The 27,977-nt window shown below is 40.1% G+C and overlaps 2 protein-coding genes across 2 annotated transcripts; both read left to right on the top strand.

Annotated features, from left to right (window-relative positions):
* The first annotated feature begins 8,769 nt into the window (after positions 1-8,769).
* Positions 8,770-9,315, top strand: LOC102858200 (keratin-associated protein 4-3-like). The gene has a single exon (XM_006901626.1). It carries the CDS (start codon positions 8,770-8,772, stop codon positions 9,313-9,315), a length of 546 nt encoding a protein of 181 aa, XP_006901688.1.
* Positions 9,316-18,814: 9,499 nt separating this feature from the next.
* Positions 18,815-19,483, top strand: LOC102853863 (keratin-associated protein 4-6-like). Its single transcript, XM_006901701.1, has one exon. It carries the CDS (start codon positions 18,815-18,817, stop codon positions 19,481-19,483), a length of 669 nt encoding a protein of 222 aa, XP_006901763.1.
* Positions 19,484-27,977: the final 8,494 nt, after the last annotated feature.

Here is a 27,977-nt window from a genome sequence, read left to right as displayed (position 1 = left end):
AGGGCTGGCAGCAGGTGGTTCTGCAGCAGGTGGGCTGGCAGCAAGGGGAGCAGCAGGAGATGGTCATGGTGTCAGGTGTGGAGGGCAGGCTTGTGTGCAGAGGTGAGTTTCCTAGATTTCTGATCACTCCTTCTCTTCTGGAGCTTTTATACACTGGATCCCCCAAACTGAGACCAATGGGAAGAGCTTTTCCTTGTTTTTATTTATTCTACTGTTTTTCATGACCCATAGGAAACTTCCCAAGAAGGAAGTGTTTCCTAAGTGTTAGGGATCTCCAGAACATAGATGATTGAGTAGTTGTCTTAATTGATAGGTAGTCATGGAGAAGGAACAGGACTCCAGGCAACTAACAAGTGGTGGGATACAATTACTCTCACGATTTGAGTATTTTTTGCCTTGAAGGCCAGTAAGTGTGCTGAATGAAGGGAAAGGGATTATATCCCTTCATCATATGTACCAACAGGCCTAAGGCAGAATCAGGTGCACAACTATCATAGATGTTTAGCAGTAGTATTTGACTAACCTTTTGAAAGAAAGAGCCTCAAGACACTGATGACAGAGTGGGCTCCTTATGAGGTTTCATTTGCTCTGACTTTAGCCATGACTAAGGATTTCTAATGCTTCTACTGCTCCTGTAGTCTTAGCCTTGGATGCACCGGTGGATAATTTCTCTGTTCAAGTAACCCACTGCTATTCACTGACCAAAAAACCCTAGTGGTGCAGTGGTTAAGCTCACCAATTATTTGAACCTAACCAGTCATCATGCAGGAGAAAGATGAGGCAATCTGTTTCTATAAAGATTTATCTTGGGGCAGGGGGAGTCACAGCTATAGTAGTAAAGAAAAAATATTTTTATTTGACATAGTAAAGAGAAAAATAAAGTAGGAAAGGGGAGAGTTTGAGATCAAAGCCACTCTAATCGAGGCCCAAGGTTGTTACCCACTCAACAATATATATTATGAAACAAAATGAAACACAAACCAGCTAAGGTTTTACCTTTCCCTGAATTGCAAAAACTATTGACTCATACTGATTGTATACAGAACAGCAGTAAGTAAAATCTTCTTTGATACAACATGACAACTGGCCAGGGAAGTTTTTATTGATACAAAGATCTAGTAACAGGAGCCAACTAGGTTTCCCTTCAGATTAATCAACAGGTACAAACTTCAGGATGGTCTTTGTTATTTTTTTTATTTTTGAAACTTGTGTGTGTGTGTGTGTACTGTCAAATTGGATCTGACTGGTACAGGAGGAGATTGTCCCTACTTATCCAGCAGAGCATCTAATGGATTCGAACTACTCACCTCTTGGATTGCAGTGCAGCTTCTTGCCACTGGGCCACCAGAGCACGCCAGTCTTTGTTATTTTAAGGTTCTCATGTGTCAAGAGAATTTTCCTTGTTCCAACAAAAGGTGTTAACTGCAGGAAGGGAAGAGGGTAACCTCTATATTATTGGAAATGCCCCTAATGCACGTATTATGACCTTATGTCAAATATCTTTTTCTTTTCTTCTTTTTTGGTATGGTGAAGGCTAGGTCTAGGCAAGTTCTATAGTCATGTGTACGAATATTAATTCATTTTATCTTCTTGAGAAAGTTTATTTTTCTTTGAGTAGTTCTGTCAATATAATATCTGTTTTGGCACTTTGAAAGATCAGAGAAGGTTTAGAGGATTTATGATGGCCTCTGGACTTAAGTCAGGGCTCCAAATACAGCCAGGCTTTAAAAACAGAATAGCTTATAGCTTTCTATAAACAATATACCCTTAGGTTTTAGGCTCTAAAGCAGATCACAGTGTTGGGTGTGATGAGTGGGTCCATTCTGTTCTATGGTTTCACTATGTGTCAGAACTGACTCAGTGACAAGAGTTTGTAATTGTTCATTCAGTCAGAATATAATCATATTTAAGAAAGAGATGAGATAGACTGGAAATTCTGTGCCTTTCCTCCCCCTGCCTCCCCGAGACTCAAAACCTCACTACTACCCAGTTTTTTGACTCATAAAGACCCTCCATCAGGTTTCTGAGGCTGTAAATCATAAAGCATGGAGATAACCCATCTTTCTCACATGGAGCCCTGGGCAGGCTTAAGCTGTAGAAGAACTTGCTCCAGACTAAGCCACCATAGATCCCTGAGGCAGACTGAGACTTTTCTAGGAATAGAAAATGGTGGGAATCAATAATAACTCTAAGGAGGAACTTAGTTTTCTCACACTTAAAAACTTGAGCTAACAATAGTTTGTGCTAGAATTGAGGTGCTGGGTTTGAACAATGACAGAATGATCAGTACTATTTTCAGAAAATTATATTTTGAAGCCACGTGCCTTAAATTCAACACGCTGTACTCTATATGTTTTAGCTACTTCACAATTTACAAAGACACTGTATTGATTTTACTACTGTACCAGTCAGGAAATCAAAAAGCGTATCGCGATGGGAAAGTCTGCCGTTAGGGACCTCTCAAACGTACTCAGGAGCAACAGTGTCTCTCTGGAGACTAAGGTGCGCCTGATACAGGTCATGGTATTTGCAATCGTTTGTTATGCATCAGAGAGTTGGACAATGACTAGGGAGGACAGAAGGAGAGTGGATGCTTTTGAGCTGTGGTGCTGGAGAAGGGTACTGAATGTACCCTGGACTGCCAGGAAAACAAACAGATCCATCTTGGAGAGGATTAAACCAAGCTGCTCCTTGGAGGCAAGGATTCTGGGGCTTCGTCTGACATACTTTGGACATGTTGCCAGGAGGGACGGGTCCTTGGAGAGGGACATCATGCTTGGGAGGGTGGAGGGACAGCCCAGGAGGGGAAGACCTTCTATGAGATGGATTGATTCGGTGACTGGGGTAATCGGGATGGGTGTGTCAGAGGCGGTGCGGTTGGCGCAGGATAGAGCAGGGTTTAGAGCTGTTGTGCATAGGGTCACTATGAGTCAGAAACGACTCGATGGCACATAACAACAACAACAACCATATGTTACTTGCTTTAACATATCAGAGGTATGTTTTATTGTTTATTAACATATCTGAATTTACTTTAAGTATTGTTAAAATAGAAGATTAACTCTATATCAATACCATGCCAAAATCAGTGTGTCTACTAATTGCTCTTTAAACAAGGTAAGAATAACAAGAACATAATCCTGGACATGGCAGTAGTAGCTCCTTGATAGGTACCATCAAGGAAACGCCAATTCACAGTAACCCTATGAACAATAACAGAAGACAATTTTGTTCCATTTTGCACCATCTTCACAATCGCCACCACACTCAAGTCAATTGTAGTCATTATGCCAATCTATCTTACTGAAGGTCTTCTTCTTTTTCACAGACCCTCCACTTTTCCAAGTATGATTTTCTTCCTCCCACAGACTAGCACTTTTGACAACCTGCCCAATGTACATGTGACAAAGTTTGTCATCCTTGCTTCTAAGGAGCACGCTGGTTGCACTTTGTTTAAGATGAATTTGTTTGTTATTTTGGCAGTCCATGATGTATTTGGATACTCTAACCCTAAACCTATCCTAACACGTGAAGGCTGTATTAAGTTCTTCAAAGTTACTGCTTAGTCTTCACAGTGTTAAGGTTGTTAATATTAGTATTCCTATCTAAAAACAGATATGAGACGTCAGTGACCGGCTGAACCAAGGTGTCAATGGAGCTATGTTAAATTCAGATCTAACGCATCCCACAAAACTTGTATTCTTGTTGAGCACTGTGGATCATGAGACTAATAAGGGTAGACATAAGTTGAAACTGAGCTTTGCATATATGAAAGTGAATTAATAAGAGAGGTAATGAAAAACACTGAAACTTGAAGAATTGCTTGACCAGTTCTTGCTTGGGCTGCTAGGCTGATTTTTTCCAGTCCTCATTTGCACATATCTAAATGATATAAAATGGGTAACACTGAGGAGAAAGGGAATCCCAGAACACGTAATTGTGCTCATACAAAATCTAAACTTAGACCAAGAAAATATTGGCTAGATGAAACAAGGGAACATTGCATGATTTAAAATCAGGAAGCGTGTGTGTCAGGGTTGTATCCTTTCTCCATATGTATTCAATCTATATGCTGAGACAAGAATTAATAAAGCTAAACTGTGTAAAGAAGAAGAAGAAGAAGACTGTGGCATAAGGATCAGAGTGAGTCTCATCAATGACATTGCTGGCTGAAAGAAGAGGACCCAATCTGATTGCTGCAGAGGACCAAAGACTACAGCCTTCAGTATAAATTGCATCTCAACATCAAGAAAACAAAGACCCTTATTACTGAACCCAAAGGCAACATCAAGATAGATGGAGAAAGATTTGAAACTGTCAATGGTTTAATTTTACTGGATCCACAATCAACACTCTTGGTATGAGCAATCAAGAGAGCAAGAGATGTATTGGGAAAGTCTGCTGTCAGGGAGCTCTTCAAAATACTGAAGAGCAATGATGTTAGTTTGAAGACTAAGGTGTGCTTTATTCAGGCCATGGTGGTCTTTTCAATTACTTAGCTGGAGAGTAAATAAGGATGACAAAAGAAGAATTGATGGCTTTGAGTTGTGGTGTTGGAGAAGAGTACTGAATATCCAATGGACTACCAAAAGAATGAACACATGGGTCTCGGGAAAGGAAAACTAGAGTGCACCGTGGAAGAAAGGTTGGAAAGTGATGTAATTCTTGGAAATGTGGAAGGTCAATGAAAGAGAGGAAGACCTCTGATGAGGTGAAATGACACGGTGACTGCGGCAGTGGGCTCAAGTGTATCAGAGATTTTTAATGTGGCACAGGATAGGACTGCCAAGAGAACTAACAGATCTACCCTGGAGAGGATGAAATCAAGGTGCTCCTTGGAGGCAAGGATTTTAAAGTCTGTCTCATATATGTAGGGCATGTTGCCAGGAGAGACTAGTTCTTGGACAAGGACATCATGCTTGGAAGTGTGGAGGGACAGCTCAGGAGGAGACCCTGGAAGAGATGAATTGACATGGTAACTGGGTTAATGCAATTAGGTGTATCAGAGGCAGAAGATTGGCTCAGGATAGGGCAGGGCTAAGAGCTATTGTGCATAAAATCATTTTGAGTCACAGGCAACTCCCAATGGCACATAACAACAACAACAACTACAATAGGATTCAAATATGATGTTCACAGGTTGCTACGAGTCATAATTGATTCAATGACACCTAACAAGAACGACAACAAACAGTATTAGCCCTTGGAAAAGGACATAGTACTTGGAAAGGTGGAGGAACAATGAAAGGGGGGATACCTTCAATGAGATGGAATGACATAGTGAGTGAGTCTACCTGTGGGCTCACATATGTCAGAAATGATGAGGATGGAGAACAGGGTTCAGATCTGTTGTTCAACAGACTTCACTTGACAGTATATAACAACAACAACTTAAGATCAGTTCTGAAAGTTCAAGTGTGACCTCGTTTTCACATATTCCCCACATCCTTCCACCTACCTGTAAGACTTCTTATTGATCCTCTAATATTTTTTTTTCATAATATCTTACAGTTTAGTGTGCTTTCAACCCTTTGGAACCAAGTTACTTAAGTACACATTCTATCCCTTGTAGGCAGCAGAGTCTTGCTACATACCAAGTGATGCTAGGGCTTTACCTCTATTATTATTTCTATTTTCTCAGTTACTCATCCAGGTTGGCATTCACATATTAATTTCACAAACAAGAAACGGAATTGCAGAGCAATTAAGAAACATTACCAATGCCATGGGGTGAGTTCAAGCCTTTCTGACTGATTACAATGTCCTTGTTCCTTGCCTTTTCCCACAATACAACGTATTTGAGTGTTGTTTTGTTGTGTGCTGTTGAATTGGAACTGACTCATAGATGACCTTCCAATGGGTTTTCAGAGACAGTACATTGAGTTGTCTCCTGTTTAGCAGCTGAAGTGTACTTTCCCCCCTTCTTACTGAAGTAATTTAATTTATAGAAAAGTGGCAAGAATCTTTCAAAAAGGTTAAGTACCTTCACCTTTATGGTGAAATGATGTCCTATCACCCTTATACACTTAGTATTTCTTTCCTTTTTCTTTCCCCTTACATTGCAGTCGTAAAACCATAATAAAAGTCAAATTTTGGCTGTTAAAATGCTGCAAAGAACATTTTTTGGTCTTGTATCATATATATCTGTTGAATACATTTCTAGTCATTAAATTGTTCCGTCAAAGGACATGAACATTTTAAAGTCTGATCGCAAAAAACTCTTTGCTGTTAAGTCAGAACCAACTCATAGCTGACTCTCCAGTAGTTTTCAGAGACTATAAGCCACACTGGTTTTCAGTATGGATTGAAGCTTAATATTAAGATGATAAAGAATCTCACCACTAGGCTAATAGGCAGCACCATAATAGATGGAGAAGAGATTGAGGTTGTTAGCAATTACAGCTTACATGGATCCACAATCAACACCCTTAACACTAGCAGTCAGGAAATCAAAAGATGAACGACACTGAGAAAATCTGCTGTCATGGACCTCTCCAGAGTGCTGAAGAGCAACAATATCTAGATACAATGGTGCGCCTTATCCAAACCATGGTCTTCTCAATTACTTGTTATGCTTCAGAGAGTTGGAAAATGACTAAAGATGACAGAAGAATAGATGCCTTCGAGCTGTGGTGGTGGAGAAGAGTCTTGCACATACCATGGACTGCCAAGAAAACAAATAAGTCTGTCTTGGAGAGGGTGAAACCAAGTCTCTCTTTGGAGGCTAGGATTTTGAAGCTCTGCCTCACTTACTTTGGGCACATGGCCAGGAGAGATTGGTTCTTGGAGAAGGATATCATTCTCGGGAGGGTGGATGGACAGTGCAGGAGAGGAAGACCCTGGATTAGATGGATTGGTACATTAACTGGGGCAAATGGGAGTGGGTGAGTCAGATTTAATGAGACTGGCTCAGGACAGGGAAGGATTCAGAGCTGCTGTACATAGGGTCATTATGCATCACAGGGGACTCACCCAATAACATTCTATGATAGGTTTGGAAGCAGGAGTGGCATCCACTTCCTAATCAACATGCCTCTGGAAACTCTATGAACTTTGATAACAGTTGATAGTTATAGAAAGGCTTTAGAACTTTTGTTCATGGGGTCCCTATGAATTGTGCTTGACTTGAAGGCAATCAATAACAACAACATAAGCTGCACTGGAGAAGGTTGTCCACCTTTCTTCCATGTAGCCGCTGGTGGATTCAGAGCCCCAGAGAGATGCTGTCTTTGTGCAGCGCCATTTCCCACAGACTCTGCCACCAGTGTGATTAACACTGCCCATTGCCCTGTAAGTTATACAGACTCTGCCATCTGTATATGGGAATGTCTGTTTCTTCACAACTTAAAGTTTTAAATATTAAATACTTTGTAATCCCAAAGGGTAGACATGACAGCTATTCACTACTGTATCCTCAGAGTATTGTGTTGGATTTGTTACATAATAGGTGTTACTTGAAAAACAAGGAACTCATGAAATTTTATTCAGAAGGGGTGATGTGGAGGACCTTATGCTGAGTGAAGTATATCAGCCACAAAAGGGCAAATACTGCATAGTGCTACTGTTGTAAAACAGGACTGACCTTGGGATTGGGAGGAGACTGAGAAGGATGGGTTCACTAATGTATACTGTATTGAAAGAGATGAGCGAGAAAACTGTTTAAGAGCGAAAATTATTAGGTATCTTTGTCATGACAGGAGTCCAGAGCGAAGGCTGTATAGTGGAGTGGGCCTGGGGGGTAGGGATTGTAAAATAATGAAAGAATTTTTCTTTTACTTTTCCAAGAGGGTAGTGTACTGGGGGGGGAGGGTTGGGAGGGGAGAAAAATGCAACAATGAATGAATGGAAACCCAAAGTCTCTTCATTGAAATTAATAATAAATTAAAAAAAAATCGGTGTTATGGTTTGTTTGATGAGTGAATAAATGTTCAACTAAATACAATTACAGATTCATTAAAGGTGTAATATTTAATGTCTTTAATAAGCTTTAAAGACATTTCATATTTTAATTGAATTGTTAAAATCATGTACTAATTTTCCATGTGTTTTTTATATTTCTTTATTATATTTTACGAAGTATTCACACATTAAGGAAATATGTTCCTTTTCTGATATATTGATAGATAAATTTGTTCACAGATGCTGTTTAAACTTTTGATGTTAAGACTGTTCTACTTTTCAAGTAGCCTTAAGTTTTTTCTTCTATCAAAAAATGTCAAACCTTTCCTTTATTGCTATTAAAATTTCTGAGTGTTATAAAATCTCCAAATATTTTTTAAAAATCCAAATTTTTTCCTGTTACTTTCAGTTGATTGCTCTAAAAAGAGTTTCTGGAAAACAAAAAATATTGTTCCCAGTTGAGGAACGGTGTGAGACACAAAGCTATAAGCATGACACATGGGATGTTAGTTTCTAAAGGTCAGCCCATTCAAAAAGACAACCAATCTAGTGAGGAAACTGAAGACTCCTGGAGATTAGATGACACAGACAAGAAAGAAAACAAGAGATGACTTAGCAAGGCAGACTAGATTAGACAAATCTAATGTAGAAAAGGAAAATTGCATTCCATTAACTTCTGTGTATTCACCCACCATTGCCTAATTTGATGATTGTCTGTCTATTAATATAAACAATAACAAGGAAATAGCTATTAACATGGTGACAGCACTTCCTCAGCAGAGTATAAAAGGGAAGAGGGGACAAAGAGATTCCCAAATTTGAGAAATCACTCTCCTGTGAACACACCCAGAACCTCCACTCTCTGACATCATGGTCAACTCCTGTTGTGGCTCCGTCTGCTCTGACCAGGCCTGTGGTCAAGGCCAGGAGACCTGCTGCCGCCCCAGCTGCTGTGTGTCCAGCTGCAGCCGCCCAGTCTGCCAGACCACTTGCTGTCAGACTTCCTGCTGCCGCCCATCCAGCTGTTGCCGCCCAGTCTGTTCCCGGCCCGTCTGCTGCCAGACCACTTGCCGCCCAGCTTGCTGTCCATCCAGCTGCTGTCGCCCAGTCTGTTCCCGTCCGATCATCTGCCAGACCACCTGCCGTCCCAGCTGCAGCCCATCCAGCTGTTGCCGCCCAGTCTGCTGCCAGACCACCTGCCGTCCCAGTTGCTGTCCATCCAGCTGTTGCCGCCCCATCAGCTGTCAGACCACCTGTCGCCCAGTCTGCTGCCAGACCACCTGCCGTCCCAGCTGCTGTCCATCCAGCTGTTGCCGCCCCATCAGCTGTCAGACCACCTGTCGCCCAGTCTGCTGCCAGACCACTTGCTGCCACACAACTTGCAGTCGCCCCACCTGCTCCGGATCTTCTTGTTGAACTTCACTTGTGATGATCAATCACAAGCTGGTCACCATCGTGTCAACACTGAAGTGTCATCCATATGAACCCCTCTGTTTGAAATGGCCCATAGCTCTGTGATCCTGTTCCACCAGAATATTACTGAAGAAAGACCCCCCCATACACACACACCAATCTACACTGAATATCACTGATATGTGAATATCCCATGGACCTTTTCTTTGCAGTCAGTCCTCAGATACAGGATACAGTGGACAAAGGTCCTGTATCTGTGTTATACTTATCTTGATATTTACTGTGGTATGTTCACTCTATCTTCCTCAATAAAATTTACCCTCATGGCAGAAATTCGTGTGTATTTTAATTTCTTAAGACAGGCTTGTCAGTTCTCTTCCCCTCCAGTATTATTTCTTTTAAGATTAATAAAAATTTAAGTTTATGTTGCCAGAAAAAAAAAACCCTGATTTTGCAAATATTACTCAATACCTGTATTGTAGATAGTGATCAACCAAAAACATTCTGTTTTTAATCCACCAGCTGCTCTGCAGGAGAAAGATGGGCAGTCTCCTCTTGTGTGATTTACTGCCTTTGGAAACCTGCTGAATGGTCAGTTGCGAGTCAGTTCTGACTAGATGGTACATAACAACCACGTACAACCATATTGTATCTTGAACCTTCTTTGTATATACTCCAATGTAACATAATCCATGTTACTTGCTTTATTTAATCAACAAAATTCTTCATCATTAATCATGGCTTTTATTTTGGGTTTGTTTTTTTTTAAACTTCTGAGTTCTGGGGATCATATAAAGATGTATGCACATCAGTTTCACCCTGTGACAAGCTCACAAAATCTCAAATATTGTAGAGGAAGAACTTAGGCAAATAGCACATGTTTAATAACATTGATCATAATGGGAACATTTTTATTGTGGAAAACATTATCACAGAAGGAAGAATTTTTGTAAGTAGAATTATTTCAGTCAGTCAATTAAAAGAAAAATATATCCATCAATAAACAGGAGGCAGAGGAGGCAAGGAAATATTTATGCTGTTGTGATGCTAAGAGCAGATGAACAAAAACAAGAACAAAAAATCAGTTGCAATTGACTGATTGTAATAGACTAGCCTCATCTCATGTCTTTCGTTGTCGTACCATTGTTCTTAGCTTCTGCCCAATCAGCTCCTATTCATGATGACCACATTGACAGCAGAACACAATTCACCTGCTCATGGACTGACTGCATAATCCTTGGTGTAACCACTGCGTATTTTGGGTGACTTCCAAAAGAGAAAACTTGTCATCCAGTAATGCATCCAATGATCTTCTGTTGTGGTCCACAAGGATTATTTTTCTTACTAAACATTTTCAAAATAAAACCACCAAAAACTGAAAAAGAGACATTCATAGGGCTTTACCTGACTAATTAAAAAAAATATAGATGAAGTCTTTTTCCCTAGCTTCTCTGGAAGTTCTCCTGAAACCTGTTCACTCTTGATGACCTTGCTGGTGTTTGAAATACTGGGTGACACAGATTCTAGCATGACAGCAACATACAAGGTACCACAGTCCAACAAACTGAAAAACAGCTGTTGGTATTTTAATGATATAGTAAGCTTCTACTACTCACCTGTCAATTTGTCATACACTGATTGCTTGTATGTTGTTATGATGCCAGAAAAGATGCCACAAGTATTTAAATTACTGGTAGAATCACCCATCATGGGCAGATTTCAGGAGAGCTTCCAGATTATGACAGATGGGAAGCAGGACTGGTGACTCACCTGTGACATGATTGGTCAGTGGAGACCTTCGAAATGGCAGCAGAACACCATCTGCTATATTGCTGGAGTTGTGGTGCTGGAGAAGAGTATTGAACACACACACTGTGGATCACCAGGAGAACAAACAGATCTGTCTTACAGATGGTGAAACCAAGTTTCATCTTGGAGGCAAGGATTTTGAAGCTCTATTTCACATTCTTTAGGCACATGGCCAGAAGGGACAAGTCCTTGGGGAAGGCCATTATGCTGTAAGGTTGGAGGGACAGCTCAGGAGAGGAAGACTCCGGATGGATGAGATGGATTAACATGGTAACTGGGGCAAAGGGGTTAGCTGTGTCAGAGTCAGTGAGACTGGCTCAGGATACAGCAGAGTTCAGAGCTATTGTACATAGGGTTGTTATAAGTCACAGGCAACTCGATGGCATATAATAACAACAACATAGAGCTGGAAGGTGAAACCTCTTCATGTTGAAAGTGCTAAAAATAGGACTGGTAATGAGCTGTCTTTTCAAACTAGAGACTTCTTTAACAACATGAATGGAGTAAAGATTTCAAAACCTTCATTTGATGATGTGGCATGACTCATTATGAGAAAACACAGCTGCAAATAGCATAATAAATCAAGGAAATATTGGAATTGCCAAGGATATAATTTTACTGAATCCACAATCAACATTTATGGAAGTAGCACTCAAGGACTCAACTGACTAAATTGGGAAAATTTGCTGCAAGAGATCTCTTTAAAAATTTAAAGAGCAATTGCTCTTAAAGTCACTTTGGGGGCTCAGGTGTGCCTGATCCAAGCCATGGTATTTATTATTGTTAGCCCAGTGGTAAGAAGCTGCACTGCAATCCTGAAGGCATGCGGTTCAAGTCCACCAGCTGCTGTGGGAGAGAAGGATGGACAATCCCCTCCCATGCGATTAACTGCCTCTGAAAACTTACCAGAGGATCAGCTATGGGTTGATTTTTACTCCATGGTACACAACAACAACAACATATGCATATAGTTGAACAATAAATAAAGTCAGAAAAAGTATTGCCTTTGAATTATGGTGTTAATGAAGAAAACTGAGAATTCTATGAATCTCCCAAAAGTAAATCTTCCTTAGAAGGAGTTCAGCCACATTGCTTCTTGGAGGAGAGGATGGTGAGACTTTGCTTCATATACTATGGAAAAGTTATCAGGAGGGTCCAGGGATAGGAACGTCCAGTCCCTGGAAAAGGTCATCATGCTTGGCAAATAGAGGATCAATGAAAAAGGGAAAGACTATCAGTGTAATGGATTTCCACAGTGGCTGCTGCAGTGAACTCAAGCACACCAGAGCTACGAGAACAGAGTGGGACTGGGCAGTGCTTCGTTCTACTTTGCATCGAGTTGCTAGGAGTTGGAATCAACTCGATGGCATCTAATAACAACATCATTCAAAAAAATGTCTTAAACAACTGAGAAACATATCAGGCAGAGGTGGAGTCACATGTGGAAAAGTAAGCTTTGCCTTTGGGGAAGATTCAGGGAGGAAAGAAAGGATTTAAACTATCAGCAAGGATGAGTTTGTAAGAAGAGGGAATTTAGGTTGTGTTTGAAAACTGTGCTCCAAAACTACACTCTTAGGATCATTTTAGTTTTAATTTTTTTTCTAAAGAAAAAAAAGATATTTTTTTAGATCCTGCAGGTCTCCTGTAACTTAAGTAGACTTGACTATAATAATTTAAGCAAAACAAATAGCTCTTTCAGTCACATTGCTGCATTTCTTTTGTCTGAAGTCATTTCCGCATGAGAAGCAGAAGCAGCAACATAAACAAGCCCATAGAATACAGCAATTAAAGAAGGATCAAGGTCGCACTAAAACCAAGCCTAACCTAGCTGCCCTCCTCTGACTCATAGTGACTATAGGACAAAGTAGAACCGCTCCCTGTGTTTGTTTTTATTATGAGCCGTTGAGTCATAACTGACTCTAACTGTCCTTCTGTGAGTTTTCGGAGGCTGCAAATCCCGCAGAAGGAGTTTATTCATGTTGCTCCTGCAGAGCAGCTGGGGGGTCAAACTACCTGTTCCTGGGTTGGCAGCACAGTTCTTTACCCATTAGGCCACCAGAGCTCCCAAAGTTAAAGTTCTTTATGGAAGCAGACTGCCATATTTTTCTTTCATGTAGGGGCGGTGGTGTTTCTTGTTGTGTACCATTGAGTCAGAACCGACTCGTAGCTGACCCTCCAGTGGGTTTTCAGAGGCAATAATTGCACATGAGGAGATTACCCATCCTTCTCCCGTGGGGCAGCTGGGGGATTCTAACTGTGTACCTTTGGGATTGCAGTGCAGATTCTTACCACTAGCCCACTAGAGAGGCTAGTAGGTGTGGAATTTTTATTTGCCTGACAAATATTTTAATCTCTGTGTCACTAGTTATTACAAGAAAATACTATCCACTTCCTAAACAACATGCCTCTGGAAACTCTATGAGCTTGGATAAATGATGATTGTTACAAAAAGGCTTCAGATCTTTTTTTTTTTTAACTTAAATTTTTTTTTTTACTTTATATTGGTTTGCTTACAAAATTCATATACATTGTGTTTCACACTATCCTCTTATTATTTTAACTTTAAAAAACCTTATTTTATATTGGTTTGCTTACAAAATTCATATACATTGTGTTTCACACTATCCTCTTATTATTTTAACTTTAAAAAACCTTATTTTATATTGGTTTGCTTACAAAGTTTGCATACATTGTGTTTCATACTATCCTTTTTTAATTGAGATTTTAATGAAATTTTATAAAGAACTTGGGTTTCCATTCATTCATTGTTGCACATTTCCCCCCCCTGCCCACTCCCACTTCGCTTTTTTCTTTGGGAAAAAAGTTCTATCATTGTTATACAGTTCTCCCACCCTCCCCAGACCACTTTACTATGCCATTCTTATTCTGAACTCTTGTCGTGCCAATAATACCTAATCATGTATTTCTTTTATACAGTTCTCTCCCTCATCTGTTTCAATGCCGTGTATATTATTTATCCCCTCTTTTCTTAGTCCCCCCCCCAACATCTATGTCAGTCCTGTTTTATAACAGTGACATTATGCAGGATTTGTCTTTTTGTGACTGAGATATTTCACTCAGCATAAAATCCTCCATGGTCACCCATTTTGTATAATATTTCATGAGTTCCTTGTTTTTCAGTGCTGCATAGTATTCCAGTGGGTGAGTATACTACAGCTTCTCCATCCATTCATTTGTTACTGGGCACTTGAGTTATTTCCAATCTTTGCTATTGTGAACATTGCAACAATAAAAATAAGTGTGCATATATCTGCTTGGGTGGCAGTTCTGGTTTCTTTTTTTTTAAAATATGAAACGCTTCATGAATTTGTGTGTCATCTTTGCACAGGGGCCATGCTAATCTTCTCTGCATCATTCCAATTTTAGTATATGTGCTGCCAAAGCGAGCACAGTTCTGGTTTCTTAAGGGTATATTCCCAGTAGTGGTGTTGCTGGGTCAAATGGTATTTTTATTTGCAACGTTTTGAGAAAGCGCCATACTGCCTTCCATAGTGGTTGTACCATTTTATACTCCCACCAACAGTGAATAAGGGTTCCAGTTTCTCCACAACCTCACCAGCATTTGTTGTTTGCTGTTCTGTTAAATGTTGCTGTTCTTATTGGGGTGAGATGATATCTCATAGTTGTTTTGATTTGCATCTCTCTTAGAGCTAGGGATTTTGAACATTTCTTCGTGTACTTGTTGGCCATCTGAATGTCTTTTTTGGTGAAGTGTCTGTTCATATCCTGTGCCCATTTTTCAACTGGGTTGTTTATTTTGTTGTGGCACTTGAGTATTCTATAAATGCTAGATATAAGTCTCTTATCAGACATGTCATTACCAGACATTTTTTTCTCAGTCTGTGGCTTCCCTTTTACTCTGTTGGAGAAGTTTTTGGATGTGCATAGGGATTTTATTCTTAGAATGTCCCATTAATTTATTTTATCTTCTTCTGGCTATAGATTTTCCAGGATGTTTGAAAGACTATTCATGATGTGGATTAGTGTTTCTAGCGTTCTTCCAAGCTTTTCTCTAATGAAGTTTATGTTGTTGTTGTTGTTGTTGTTATGTGCTGTCGAGTCATTTGCGACTCATAGTGACCCTATGTACAACAGCCCTAAACCATGCTCTATCCTGTGCCAATCACATTGCCTCTGACACACCCATCCCGATTACCCCAGTCACTGAATCAATCCACCTCATAGAGGGTCTTCCCCTCCTGTGCTGTCCCGCCACTCTACACAGCATGATGTCCCTCTCTAAAGACCTGTCTCTCCTTACAACATGTTCAAAGTATGTCGGGCGAAGCCCCAGAATCCTTACCTCCAAGGAGCAGCCTGGTTTAACCCTCTCTACGATGAATCTGTTTGTTTTCTTGGCAGTCCATGGTACATTCAATACTCTTCTCCAGCACCACAGCTCAAAGGCGTCAATTCTCCTTCTATCCTCCCTAGTCATTGTCCAATTCTCTGATGCATAACAAGTGATTGCAAAAACCATGGCCTGTATCAGGTGCATCTTAGTCTCCAGAGAGACACCGTTGCTCTTGAGTACTTTAGAGAGGTCCCTAATCGCAGACTTTCCCATCGCAATACATTTTTTTATTTCCTGGCTGCTAGTGCCAAGAGTGTTGACCTCCATGAGCAAACTGAAGCTGTGAACACTCTCAATCTCTTCGCCATCCATCCTGATGCTACCGATTGGTCCGGTGGTGAGAATTTTTTGTCTTCTTGACATTGAGCCTCATTCCATACTGAAGGCTGCAGTCCTTGACCCTCTGCAGTAAATGCATGAGGTCCTCCTCAGTTTCAGCGAGCAAAGTTGTGTTGTCTGCATAACGCAGATTGTTGATAGATTGTCTACCAATCCTAATGCCACGCTACTTTAAACTTAATGTTTTCTTTATTTATTTGTTGGGGTTCCCCCATTGAGTTTATGAGGTGATAATTTTTTTAAAAATTTTTTTTTACTCTTAACAGCAGCTGTCTGGAAATCAAAAGACAAATTTCACTGGGAAAATCTGCTGTCAGAGACCTCTCCAGAGTGCTTAAAAGCAAAGATGTCAATTTAGAGACTAAAGTGTGCCTGATCCAGGCCATGGTCTTCACAATTACTTGCTACGCATCAGAGAGATGGATAATGATTAAGGATGACAGAAATCCATGCCTTCTAATTGTAGTGCCAGAGAAGAGTCTTGAACACACCATGGACTGCCAAGAAAACAAAGGTTTGTCTTGGAGAGGGTGAAACCAAATTTCTCCTTGGAGGCTAAGACTTTGAAGCTCTGTCTCACATACTTTGGGCACATGACCAGGAGAGAAGACTATCATGCTTGGAAGAGTGGATACACTGACTGTGACAACGGAGTTGGTGTGTCAGAATTAGTGAGACTGGCTCAGGACAGGGCAGGATTCAGAGCTGCTGTACATAGGGTCACTATGGGTTGCAGGCAACTCTACAGCCCATAACAACAACAACAACAATAATGTACTAGTTTAGAATTAGTCATTCATCCTATCACAGTACTTGCTTGGATTTGTGTTGCAGTCACTGTATCAATCTATTCCATTTATCACTGATTTTCTACTTTATTTTTTATTTGCTTTCATATAATAATTTATTTACATTGTGTTTCATTCATTGTGTTCCATACAATCCCTCATTTACATTGTTTTTCATACAATGCATGTATGTATGTGTGTATATATATACTTACTATATTCTATATAATCAATTTTCTTTAGTCTATGCCTATTATTATACTATTTTTTCAGGTCCCCATTAAATCTCTCCCACGCCCCTCCCCTTCCCTTCAACCCACCCATTAAACTCTGTTATCTTACAAGAAAGATGTCCTTCTTCAGGGACTTGCCACTTCTAACAAGTTCAAAATATATAAGAAAAAGGCTTGTGATCCTTGCCTGCAAAGGGCATTCTGAGTGCACCTTTTCTGACCACAGATTGCCTATGTTTTTGGGAGTCCAGGATATAGTCAATATTCTTCAACATCCCAATTCAAAGACATCAATTCTTCTTTTATCTTTCTTATTCTTTGTCCAACATGCACATGAGACAACTGAAAATACTGTTCCTTGGGTCAGGTACACCTTAACCTGCACAGTGTTCAGCATATTTAAAGAAGTACTTGACAATAGATTTTTCCAGTACAATAGTTTTGAGTTCTCGATAGCTATTCACATGGGTGTTGATTGTAGATCTAAGTAAAATGAAATCATTTTGACAGAATTAATCTTTTCTGCATTTTTCATGATGTCTTTTACTTCTCCAATAGTGAGGATTCTTGCTTTTTTATGTTGAGATGAATCTATACTAGAGGTTATTGTCTTTAATTTTCAAGTCCTCACTTTATGTAAGCAGAGTTGTACATCTGCATGTCATATGGTGTTGAATTTTCTGCCAATCCTGATGTCACATTCATCTTCATACAGTTCAGTTTCTCAGGTTATTTGCTCTGCATCAGATTGAATAAATACAATGAGAGAATATAGTCCAGATTAACTCCTTTCCTGATTTTAAACCATTCCATGCCCACTTGTTCTGTTGGAAAGACTGCTACTTAATCTATGTACAGATTCCACTTGAGCAAGTAGATTTTCTGCAATCTTCTGTTATGAAACAGATAGTTTAATTAAGATAGTTTTTATTAGAATAAAGCACAATTTTACTTCTGTTGCTTTAAACGATGACATTTTGAAGTATGTTTTGCATTTCCAAAAGTCTTCTTTTTCACTTCCAAATAGTCATTGCATTCACGTCTTGAAAGTGTTATCAGTTGACATTCTTCAGCTGGATGGAAGAGAAGCAGTTGCGTCCATTACCACTGTCAATGAGAAAAGACTCCAGGATGGCAAGTAACAAACAAGACAGGACACATCTATGCAGCCAGGCTCGTTCAGGTCAAAGGTTAGTTGTCTGATCACACCAGCTCCACCAGATACTGTGATTTCTTCCCCCTGTGATTTTCTCATTAAGCTTTATTCTTTCCTACCTACTTAAAAATGCATTAGCTTTACTGGTAGGTTTCTGGTTCAGCTTTTGTGGTTAAGCCCAAGTGACCTTGCAGTTGAATGAGCAGGGCTGCTGCCCTGAGCCACATTAGCTACCCAGGACGCAGGGAGATGTGTCTCTGTCTCTGTGTGCTTGGTATCTGCCTTTCTTCAGCTAACTGATTTCCCACTTACATTCACAGTCATCCTCTTCTTTTCAGTGGCGGACTTTCTTTCCCCAGCCCTTGTTTCATAATTCTGAAATAGGAATAATTTTATTTCCATTGCCTTTCTGTAGTTATCCCAACTGCTGTGTGTTGAATCATGACTAAAGAACATCTGACTATCCAGTGACAAATTGTTAGAACATGATAGCCAATTGGAGGAGGGAACCACCTTCTCGAAAAAGAGGTGATACACACAAGGAAGAAAAACAGAAGAGCTGATTTGGAAGGAAGGTTAGAGTTAGTACACATTACAAAAAGCAAAGATTCATCTCATCTAACTTTTGCAATTACAAAATGCCTGTAATTATTTAATTTGCTAAATGCCTTTCTATCAGGATAAACAATAACAAGGAAGAAGTTCCATCAAGAAAGTATAAAAGGGGGTCTAGGATATGGAGACTCTCAAACTTGAGAACTTCATATTTCTGAAAATACAAGAACCTCCACCCTTTGACACCATGATCAACTCCTGTTGTGGCTCTGTCTGCTCTGATCACAGCTGTGGTCAAGGCCAGGAGACCTGCTGCAGCCCCAGCTGCTGCCAGACCTCCTGCTGCAGGAGTACCTGCTGCCGCCCCAGCTGCTGTGTGTCCAGCTGCTGCAGGCCCCAGTGCTGCCAGTCCAGCTGCTGCCGCCCCAGCTGCTGCCAGTCCAGCTGCTGCCGCCCCAGCTGCTGCCAGTCCAGCTGCTGCCGCCCCAGCTGCTGCAGGCCCCAGTGCTGCCAGTCCAGCTGTTCCCGCCCCAGCTGCTGTGTGTCCAGCTGCTGCCGCCCCAGCTGTTGTGTGTCCAGTTGCTGCAGGCCCCAGTGCTGCCAGTCTGTGTGCTGCCAGCCCACTTCCTGCCGCCCCAGCTGCTGTGTCACTAGCTGCTGCCACCCCTCCTGCTCTGTGTCCAGCTGCTGCCGCCCCAGCTGCTGTGTGTCCAGCTGCTGCAGGCCCCAGTGCTGTCAGTCTGTGTGCTGTCAGCCCACTTGTTGCCGCCCCAGCTCCTGTGTGTCCAGCTGCTGCCGCCCCTCTTGCTGCAGACACAGCTGCTGTGGTTCCAGCTGCTGTAGACCCTCCTGCTGCATGTCCAGCTGCTGCCATCCTAGCTGCTGTCGTCCAAGCTGCTGTGGGTCTTCCTGCTGAGTTTCTTTCATGAGCACCTGCCCTCTGTCAATCGATATGATATGGTGCAAATTGATCCGTCTTATTAATCTCGTCTTCTCAGCATGTGACTTTATTCTAAATGTTTATTCATCCCCTTAGCCATGTTGTCAATAAGTAATGTAAAAAGAAACTGTTTAAACTAAATGCCACACAAAATCTCTACGTTCTATGTCTATTGCCTTAGCATTCACTTAAATGCCAAATATCTACACTACTTGACAGTAAGAGATTCCTAATCTATGACTGTTGTACATGGCTTGACCCATACAATAAATTATATGTACTAAAGTTATGTCTCAATAAATGTTTACTATCTTACTATCAGAAACACTTGTGATCATTAACCACTTTTTAGTGTGGATTTCTTTTTTTCCCCCCAGTAGATTCAATTTTATTTCTTTGATTAAAATGTAATTTCTTCTTGTGCAATGATCACAAGAGAAGACTTAAATCTTCGAGGTTACATATAACATTAAAAAAAACAACACAAACCCAGGATATAAAAGAATTAGCAATTCTATGGAACCCTATTTCCACTCTGGGTAATGAAGCTCTCATAAAGGTCACCAAACAAATGTCACTGTCTTCCATGAGCAATTTTGTGGGCTGTGCACATAATGTTGTGTCAGCAAAGAATTTTCACTTGTACATTCTCCTGGAACACGAAGCAGGCAAAAATACATGGAACACTCCATGAATTTGTGTGTCATCCTTGTATAGGGGCCATGCTAATCTTCTCTGCATCGTTCCAATTTTAGTATATGTGCTGCCAAAGTGAGCACTACTGTGGATTTCTTATTTGGAGTTAAATTTAGGTTTCTGTCACTTAAACAAAGAAAGCTCTTTATGCAAATATAAGCCAAAGCCAAATGACTGCTTTCCCTCCAAAATCAGATTATCTACTTAATATGTTGCTAAGTCTATTTTGGGAAAACAAGAACTTCTTTGCTGCTAGGGAGCTCTGATAGCTTAGTGTTAAGGAATTGCACTGCCAACTCAAAGTTATGTGGTTCAAATCCACCAGCTGCACTGTGGGAGAAAAATGGGTCGTCTCCTCCGTGACTCACTGTCTCTGAAAACCCACTGGAGGGGCAGCTATGGGTCGGTTCTGATTCAACGGCACTCACCAATAATAACATAATGTGTTGTATCTTACTTGGCATAGTCTTTGACCTATTCGGCTCTGAGGAAAATGCACGTTGAATGTGACCTAGGTAGTGCACAGTGAATTATTTTTTTTTTATTTCAGAGGAAGTTATGTTGGTCATATTGGAAAGAGAGGAGTATTGGATAAGAGTAGTGTGTAAGACTGATTCACAGAAATAAAATGGATCTGGAAATTCATGGAAATACGTACAGCTCAAAAACACACAAGTTAAAGTGAAGGAGAGGTCAGATGACAGAGGAATGTTTATATCAGGGATATGTTGTTGTTGTTAGGGGCCATCAAATCGTAGGCAACTCATAGCAACCCTATGAACAAAAGTCCTCGACATTTGTGTGACATTCGTCCTCTCTTTCGAGGTTCATAGGGTTTCCAGAGGCAAGCTATTTATGGAAGTGGATGCCACTCCAGCTTCCAAGTTTGTTTTAATCGGAGAGCTCCACCAATCGCTGTCCACCATGGGTAACCATTATTGCATTTGACACAGTGTCTCAGTGTTCAGCTTCACAGCAACCACAAGTTACCTCTGTACAGCAGTAGACACACCAGGGCTATACGACCTAGAAGAATGTTTGACCAAAAACAATGAAAAACAGGCCTGAGGGCTGCAGATTAGAATAACCCACCTTTGGCTTGGTAGCATCACTGTCGGTCTACTAGGCCAACGGATCTCTCTCTATGTTGTTAAGAGATGTTGAGCTGTAGGTGACTCATAGTGACCCTATGAATGAAAGTCCTTGACACTTGCTTGACTTTCATCCTTTCTCCAGGTTCATAGGGTTTCCAGAGGCAAGCTATTTACAGAAGTGGATGCCACTGCTTCCAAGCTTGTTTTAATCGGGTAGCTCCACCAAACACTGTCCACCTGGGATATAGATAATATAAAAAGATAAACAGTATAGTAATTTTGAGGAGTGAATTATCTCAGGATCAATTAGTGGAGTGGTGGGACCCAGGAGAAGACAGGAAGCAGAGATTTCAGGGCAAAATCACAGACGCAGCAGGAAACCAGTGAATACGGTGGATTACAGATGTCACACATGGTAAGAAAAGTAGTGGAAGTTGAGTTGGAGTTGGTAGTTGGGTGCTATATTTTACGTGGAAGCTTTTTTGAGGGGCTCAATTTTCTGTCATCAGGGCTGTGTAAGTAAAGACTTTGAGCTCAGAACATTGACTGAGAAGGAGGCTGGGAATTGGATTATCTTTCTCCCAGTTCCTTCTCCTCATTGTAAAGGCGTTCTCCCTGTTGTGGGCCCACAAGTCACTACCTGTCTCTTGCATGTGTTTGGGTACCATATGATGTGTGGTCAATATTATTCCAATATCTGTTCTCAAAGGGGAAAGAAAGAGATAACTTGAACTACAGCACATCTGCCCTGCCTTGGCCATACACAGGATGAGCCTCTAGAGAAGCTGGTCTGACTCTGTCTCTTTGTGAGTAAAGCATTTCCCACTTGCTGCTAGTGTGTGTATGGTCTTTGCCTGCAACTGTAAACCCTGCCAGAATAGACAAGTTAATTATATCCACCCATTTATACTCCAGTAAACTACAATTGCAGGGTTTGCATGCATTTCTATGACACATACAAAAAATATTTTGAGCCCACTTTTCATGTCCTGGCATGAAGTCATCCAGATACCCATGTTTCCTCTCTAACTCCAAAAGTCCTTTCCTATTCGGAGTTCAATTTAAGATGGATTTGCCAAATCTTTTCAAGGGAGCTCTGGTGGCTTAGTGGTAAGGACTTGTGCTATCCATCCAAAGGAACTCAGCTTGAATCCATCAGCTGCTCGTCAGGAGAAAGCTGGACAGTCTCCTCCTATGTGATTTACGGCCTCTAAAAACCCACTGGAGGGTCAGCTATGAGTCAGTTATGACTTGACAGTGCATAACAACTTGTAGCATAGGTGATAGTGAGTTGCGCTGCTAACCCAAAGGCCAGGTGTCTCAAGTGATTCGAATTCATCAGCAGAAGGAAGATGGGAAGTTTCTTGTTGAGATTTAGCCCTGGGGAACGGGTGGAGGATCGCAGTAGGCTGGAGCTGACTTGATGGTGGTGACTGAGTGAAGGTGAGCTTGATCCAATGAAATCAACAGGTTCAAGAGCTGAACTCGTAGTGCATTTTTTGTGTTGGGAACATCTTGGAATGAAGCAAAACCTTTCCATTGGAAAAGATAATAAAGAGGGAAATAAAGACACATGAAACTAAGATAACATATTCATAAATTAGTAATGTGATACAAGAATCCTAGCACTGGATTCATGTTGCCCCTCTTAGATTTCTTTTAAGGCAGTAACTGTCTCACATAGGACATTTCTCAATGCAGTTTTGCTTAAGTACTCATGCTTGAGGACCAAGTTAGTTTCAAGCTTTAATGCCTATCATGTCATCTCTATATTTCAAAGTCATTTTTATTTTCTTATCATTTGAGATATATATATACACACACACATACGCACACACATAAACTTTTACATAGTACCTAAACATTTATAGATATTTTACTTTAATTTTTATATTTTCATTTTATCACTATAGAACATAAGTATGTGATCTCATTATTGTTCTTGTCATTTGCCTACTGTTTTTGGAGGTTTCCTGCATTAGTCTTTGCACATTTTTATTACCTATTAGTTTAGCTGTGGAATCATATTATTGCTTATGTCAAGTGGATCCTAGCTGAAAGCCAAAAATACTAAAAGAATATCTATTTATGCTTTACTGACTATATAAAGGCATTTGACTGTATAGATCATAACAAATTATGACAAACATTGAGAAGAATGGAAATCCCAGAATACTTAAGCATTGTACTGCTTAAAGACATAGTGGAGTATGTCCTGTCAAAAATTCTATATAACACTTTGACATCCCCAAAAGTAACTATTACTTGAGGATGAAAAACTATTTTGCTTTCTATTACTCTTGATTATGACATAACCATTGCAACAATCTTTTTCCCCAGTATATTTTCATAAAAGTTATGGTGACCTGACCTTTGGATTTTTGATTTTTCAAAGCAACATTGAATCAAAGCTCAAATAAAGTATTGGACCTACTTGGATTTAAGTCCTTAGGCTTGAAATTTTTTTGTTTCTTTTAATTCCTTTATCAGTGTACATTTTCCTCCCTCCCCCAACCTTCCTCCTTTCCCAGTACACTTTGCAATGCACCACTTTTTCTACATTGTTACGTATACTGCCTAATCATAGATTCCTTTCGGATACCTCTTCCCCTCATTTGTTCCAAAGCAGTGTTCATTATCTATCCACTCTTTTACTATTCTCCCCTCAACCTCTCCTGTCAGTCTTGTTTTATAACAGCAGTGTTATGCAGTATTTGTCCTTTTGTGACTGAGATATTTCACTCAGCATACTGTCCTCTAATTCGTGCATGTTGTGTAGTGTTTTATGAGTTCATTGTTTTTCAGTGTTGTGAAATATTCCATTGTGTGAGTGTACCATAGGAGTTTTTTTTATCCATTTGTTTGTTGATGGGTGAATAATTGTTTTCAGATGAACTGCTTGTTTCCAGATGAGCTATTTAAGAGTTGCACAGTAGCACTTCAGATGTTGCTGGAGTGCGGCTGAGAAGCGGGCCCTTCTCTTCAACTCAAGAATCTTCATTTTATGCATGCTTATATTGTGAATTTCTGGTTGAGGGAACATTTTTTAAAAGGTTTAAAATAATGATATTAAAATAAGTTCGCATAAGTATGGATATTATGAGGAAAACAGAAAGAAGCTACCATAGTGGGGATGGGAAGAGGATGAGCATTGAAAGGCTAATACAAAAAAGAACATCAAGTAGCAAAGTGACAAAAATCCTCAAATCCTCAATGGTCTATGGAGTTTTCATTTCGTTTTACTAATGCAAGGGCTAAAACTCATTGCAGTCTGAAATTCTCATACTATTTCTTTACATGAAGTAGCATTATCTACAGATACTTATTTTTAAACACAAATTCCTGGACTTTGCCAAAGATTTCCTAGATAAAACTGTTTAGGAGTCAGGTGAGAAATTTAGAATTATTATTAGATTCTCAAGATCATTGCTGTGTATACTGTGTAAAAGACCTGTAGATAGTAGCTCCCCCAAATTACCACTCCAGGGACATGCTAAGCTCTACCATGCTTCTGTGCCTTTATACATGTCAGTCTCTGGTTGGGGTTCACTTTTCAGCTTTGTTACTCCATTCTTATTCTCCCAGGTACATAGGTAAAATCAGTTTTATTAATTTTCCGATTTCTAATTATTCTTCCTATTCCAAGGACATTCATAGACTTTTGTTCTCCTATATAGTTGTGTTGTTGTTTTTGCACTGAAGTTATGGTTTTTTTCATCTAGCACTTTTTTCTATACTGAGTTGCTTAAGGGCTTTGAGCATGTAATCCATTCAACAAATACTTATGTGGACACAGCTGGTATCCCTGATGTGAACTTGGCATGAGGGTTATGAAAAACTACTGATTTTTTTTTTGTTCTTGAGGAGGTCAGAAAAAGTGATGATAAAACAGTATGAGTGACCCATGGGAAGGAGTGGTTTGGAAGGAAAAGCTAAAGTAAGTGACTATACACAAGTTTTAAAAAGCAAATAATCTGGAGCTTCATGCAGAGTTCCTGGAGCATAAGATGGAAGCCTTCAACCTCTGTTGAATAGATGAGCGGATGATAATGAACATCTCCAAGTTATTGTTAGGTGCTGGTGAGTCGAACATGACTCATCACAACCCTATGAACAACAGATCTGAACCCTGTCCTCTCCTGTGCCATCCTCGCAATCTCTGACACACTCAAGCCCATTGCTGCAGTCATGTCAGTCCATCTGGCTGAGCGCTGTCTTCTCCTTTGCATCCACTCTTTCCACCCCAACAAAGACTTCCCGAGAAGAACATTTCTCATCAATATAAAGCTTATCTGCAAACACAAGTATGGTATTGAAATCCCAAATATAGTCAGTTAGTCCTTTTTAAGGTCCCACCCAACCCCTATATGACTGTGAAGTAGTCTCAATATTGAATATTTTGGGGTCATGGACTCAATTTGTCTCTCAGGAAAGTGACTCTGAAGACAGTATACATTCCTGCTAGTATAATAATAGGGAAAATAATCCATTACTTGGCTGACAGATACCTGAAACATCAGGACAAGTTTAAGACAACAGTCTGAATGTGTTCTATATCTCTCCTGTAACGTGCACATGATAAAATCTTATTAATCTGTATGTAAGCCATTTAAGATGTGTGTAGACTAATTTGTTTTGGCATACACTCAACTGAAATGTGAAATGTTCCATAAAATAATTGTTTACAAGACAAATTGAGAAGGTAAATAGAATCCTAGAAGATATATTTAACTTGATGAAGATCAACTTTGTGGTAATTACAAGTGAATCACACTATGCTGAAGGCCTCAAACTCCTCATTTAAATACATTCTTTAGCTATGATCCCTAATCATTCTCTAAATGGACTAAAGAGAAACTAATTGTTATTATTCTTAGAAGTCCTAGCCAATTGAACAAACAAGTATGTCTCGAAGGAAGTTTAGTCAGAGTGCTCCTTAGAGAGAGGCAAACATAGTGAAACTTCATCTCACTTTGGACATATTATGAGAAGGAACTAATCCTTGGAGAGGGAGACCATTCTGCGAAAGTTAGAGGGCCAGAGAGAAGAAGATACTCAACAAGATAGACTGTCACTATGACTACCACAATGAACTTGAGCTTGACAGAGATCGTGAGGATGTGTGAGATTCGGCAAGGTTCACATCTGTTATTCAGAGGGTAGCTGTGAGCCGTAGATGAGTCAATGACTCCTAACAACAGCCAATCAAATTAACCTAAGCTGCTTTCTTGGGTTGTTTTGGGAGGGAGAGTGTGTTAGTTCACTCCTACCTCCATCCCTCACATACTGTTTCTGTAGGGAATTTTTTTAACTTCTGATTTTATTGCAAATTCATCTTTTGTTTTTAAAAGTTTTGAAATTAACTTTTAACGATGATTTTACATTGGTTTGCATGCAGAGTTTGCATACATTTTGTTTCACACTTTCCTTCATTCATGTTGTGTTTCATGCAATTATTCTCACTGATTGTTTTACAAAACACTTAAAATTTTAAAAAATCATTTCTTATTTTTTATGAACCCAAGACTTTGCTAGATGCTAGAGATTCAAAGAATAACCGCTGCAATTCCAGAGGTGAGGACAGATGGAGCTTTACGAGCATATCAAGAGAATAGCACCAAGCTGGCAGAACTGGACTGCCACTTGCAGAAAGATGGAACAGGATCCACATCTCACGCCATGCACAAAAATCAACTCAAGGTGGATCAGAGACCTGAGAGTAAAGCCCCAAACCATCAAGTTCATAAGAGACAAATTGAGATAGTCTACGATATAAAGAGACTGCCAAATACAGCCAGAAATGCACAACCTGAAGAGGAGAAAACTGATGAGTGGGACCTTCTAAAGGTTAAATCCCTGTGCACATAAAAATTTTTTTCCAACAGGATGAAAAGAGAACGTACTGACTGGGAATAAACATTTGACAATTCCATCTCAGACAAGAGTCTCATAATGAAGGTTTATAGAATACTCCTGAGCCTCCACAAGAAAAAGACTGATAACCCAATTACAAAATGGGCAAAAGACATGTAAAGAATTTTCACAGAGGAAGAAATTTGATTGGCCAACAGACAAGTGAAGAAATGCTCCAAATCACTGGTAATAAGAGAGGTGCAAACCAAAACCACAATGAGGTTCCATCTCACTCGAGTAACAGTGGCAAAGTTTAACAGGACAGCAAGTAATAAATGTGGGAGAGGATGTGCGAGATAGGAACGCTTTCATTTAGACTTTGCCTCAAGTCTGGCCAAGGTGCATAAAATAGGGTTAAAATGGACATAAAAAACAAATGCAGTTTGTGTTTCTTTGATAAGTCAACCTTTCTGTATGTTTTACAGTTTTATTCTATTAAATACTGAAACGATGGCAGACTCACTCATTGCCATGGAGTCTGAACCAGCTCATAGCTGACCCGTTAGCGGGGTTTCGAGGCTGTAAATCACACAGGAGGAGATTACCCATCTTTCTCCTGAGGAGCAGCTGGTGGCTTTGAATTGCCAGAGAAGTGCGGCCTTCTAGTTGACTGCAAATCTCTCCAGACTACACCACCAGAACTCTCCTACTCAATACCCTGAGATTAAAAAACAAACAAACCAACAAAAACACAAAGAAATCCCAAAACCAAAACCCCAAGAAACCACACATAGAATAAGAAGTAAAAGTCTCCCTGATAGTGGGGG

The sequence above is a fragment of the Elephantulus edwardii genome, unplaced genomic scaffold, assembly GCF_000299155.1.
Source record: "Elephantulus edwardii isolate Elephantulus edwardi_28Jun2011 unplaced genomic scaffold, EleEdw1.0 scaffold00340, whole genome shotgun sequence".
NCBI classification, from domain to species: domain Eukaryota; kingdom Metazoa; phylum Chordata; class Mammalia; order Macroscelidea; family Macroscelididae; genus Elephantulus; species Elephantulus edwardii.
The sequence above is the reverse complement of the archived record's forward strand: the minus strand, read 5'-3'. Positions and strand labels throughout refer to the sequence as shown.

Coding starts and splice junctions, on each gene's coding strand:
- LOC102853863 (XM_006901701.1), top strand. CDS start 18,815: ATGATCAACTCCTGTTGTGGCTCTGTCTGCTCTGATCACAGCTGTGGT.
- LOC102858200 (XM_006901626.1), top strand. CDS start 8,770: ATGGTCAACTCCTGTTGTGGCTCCGTCTGCTCTGACCAGGCCTGTGGT.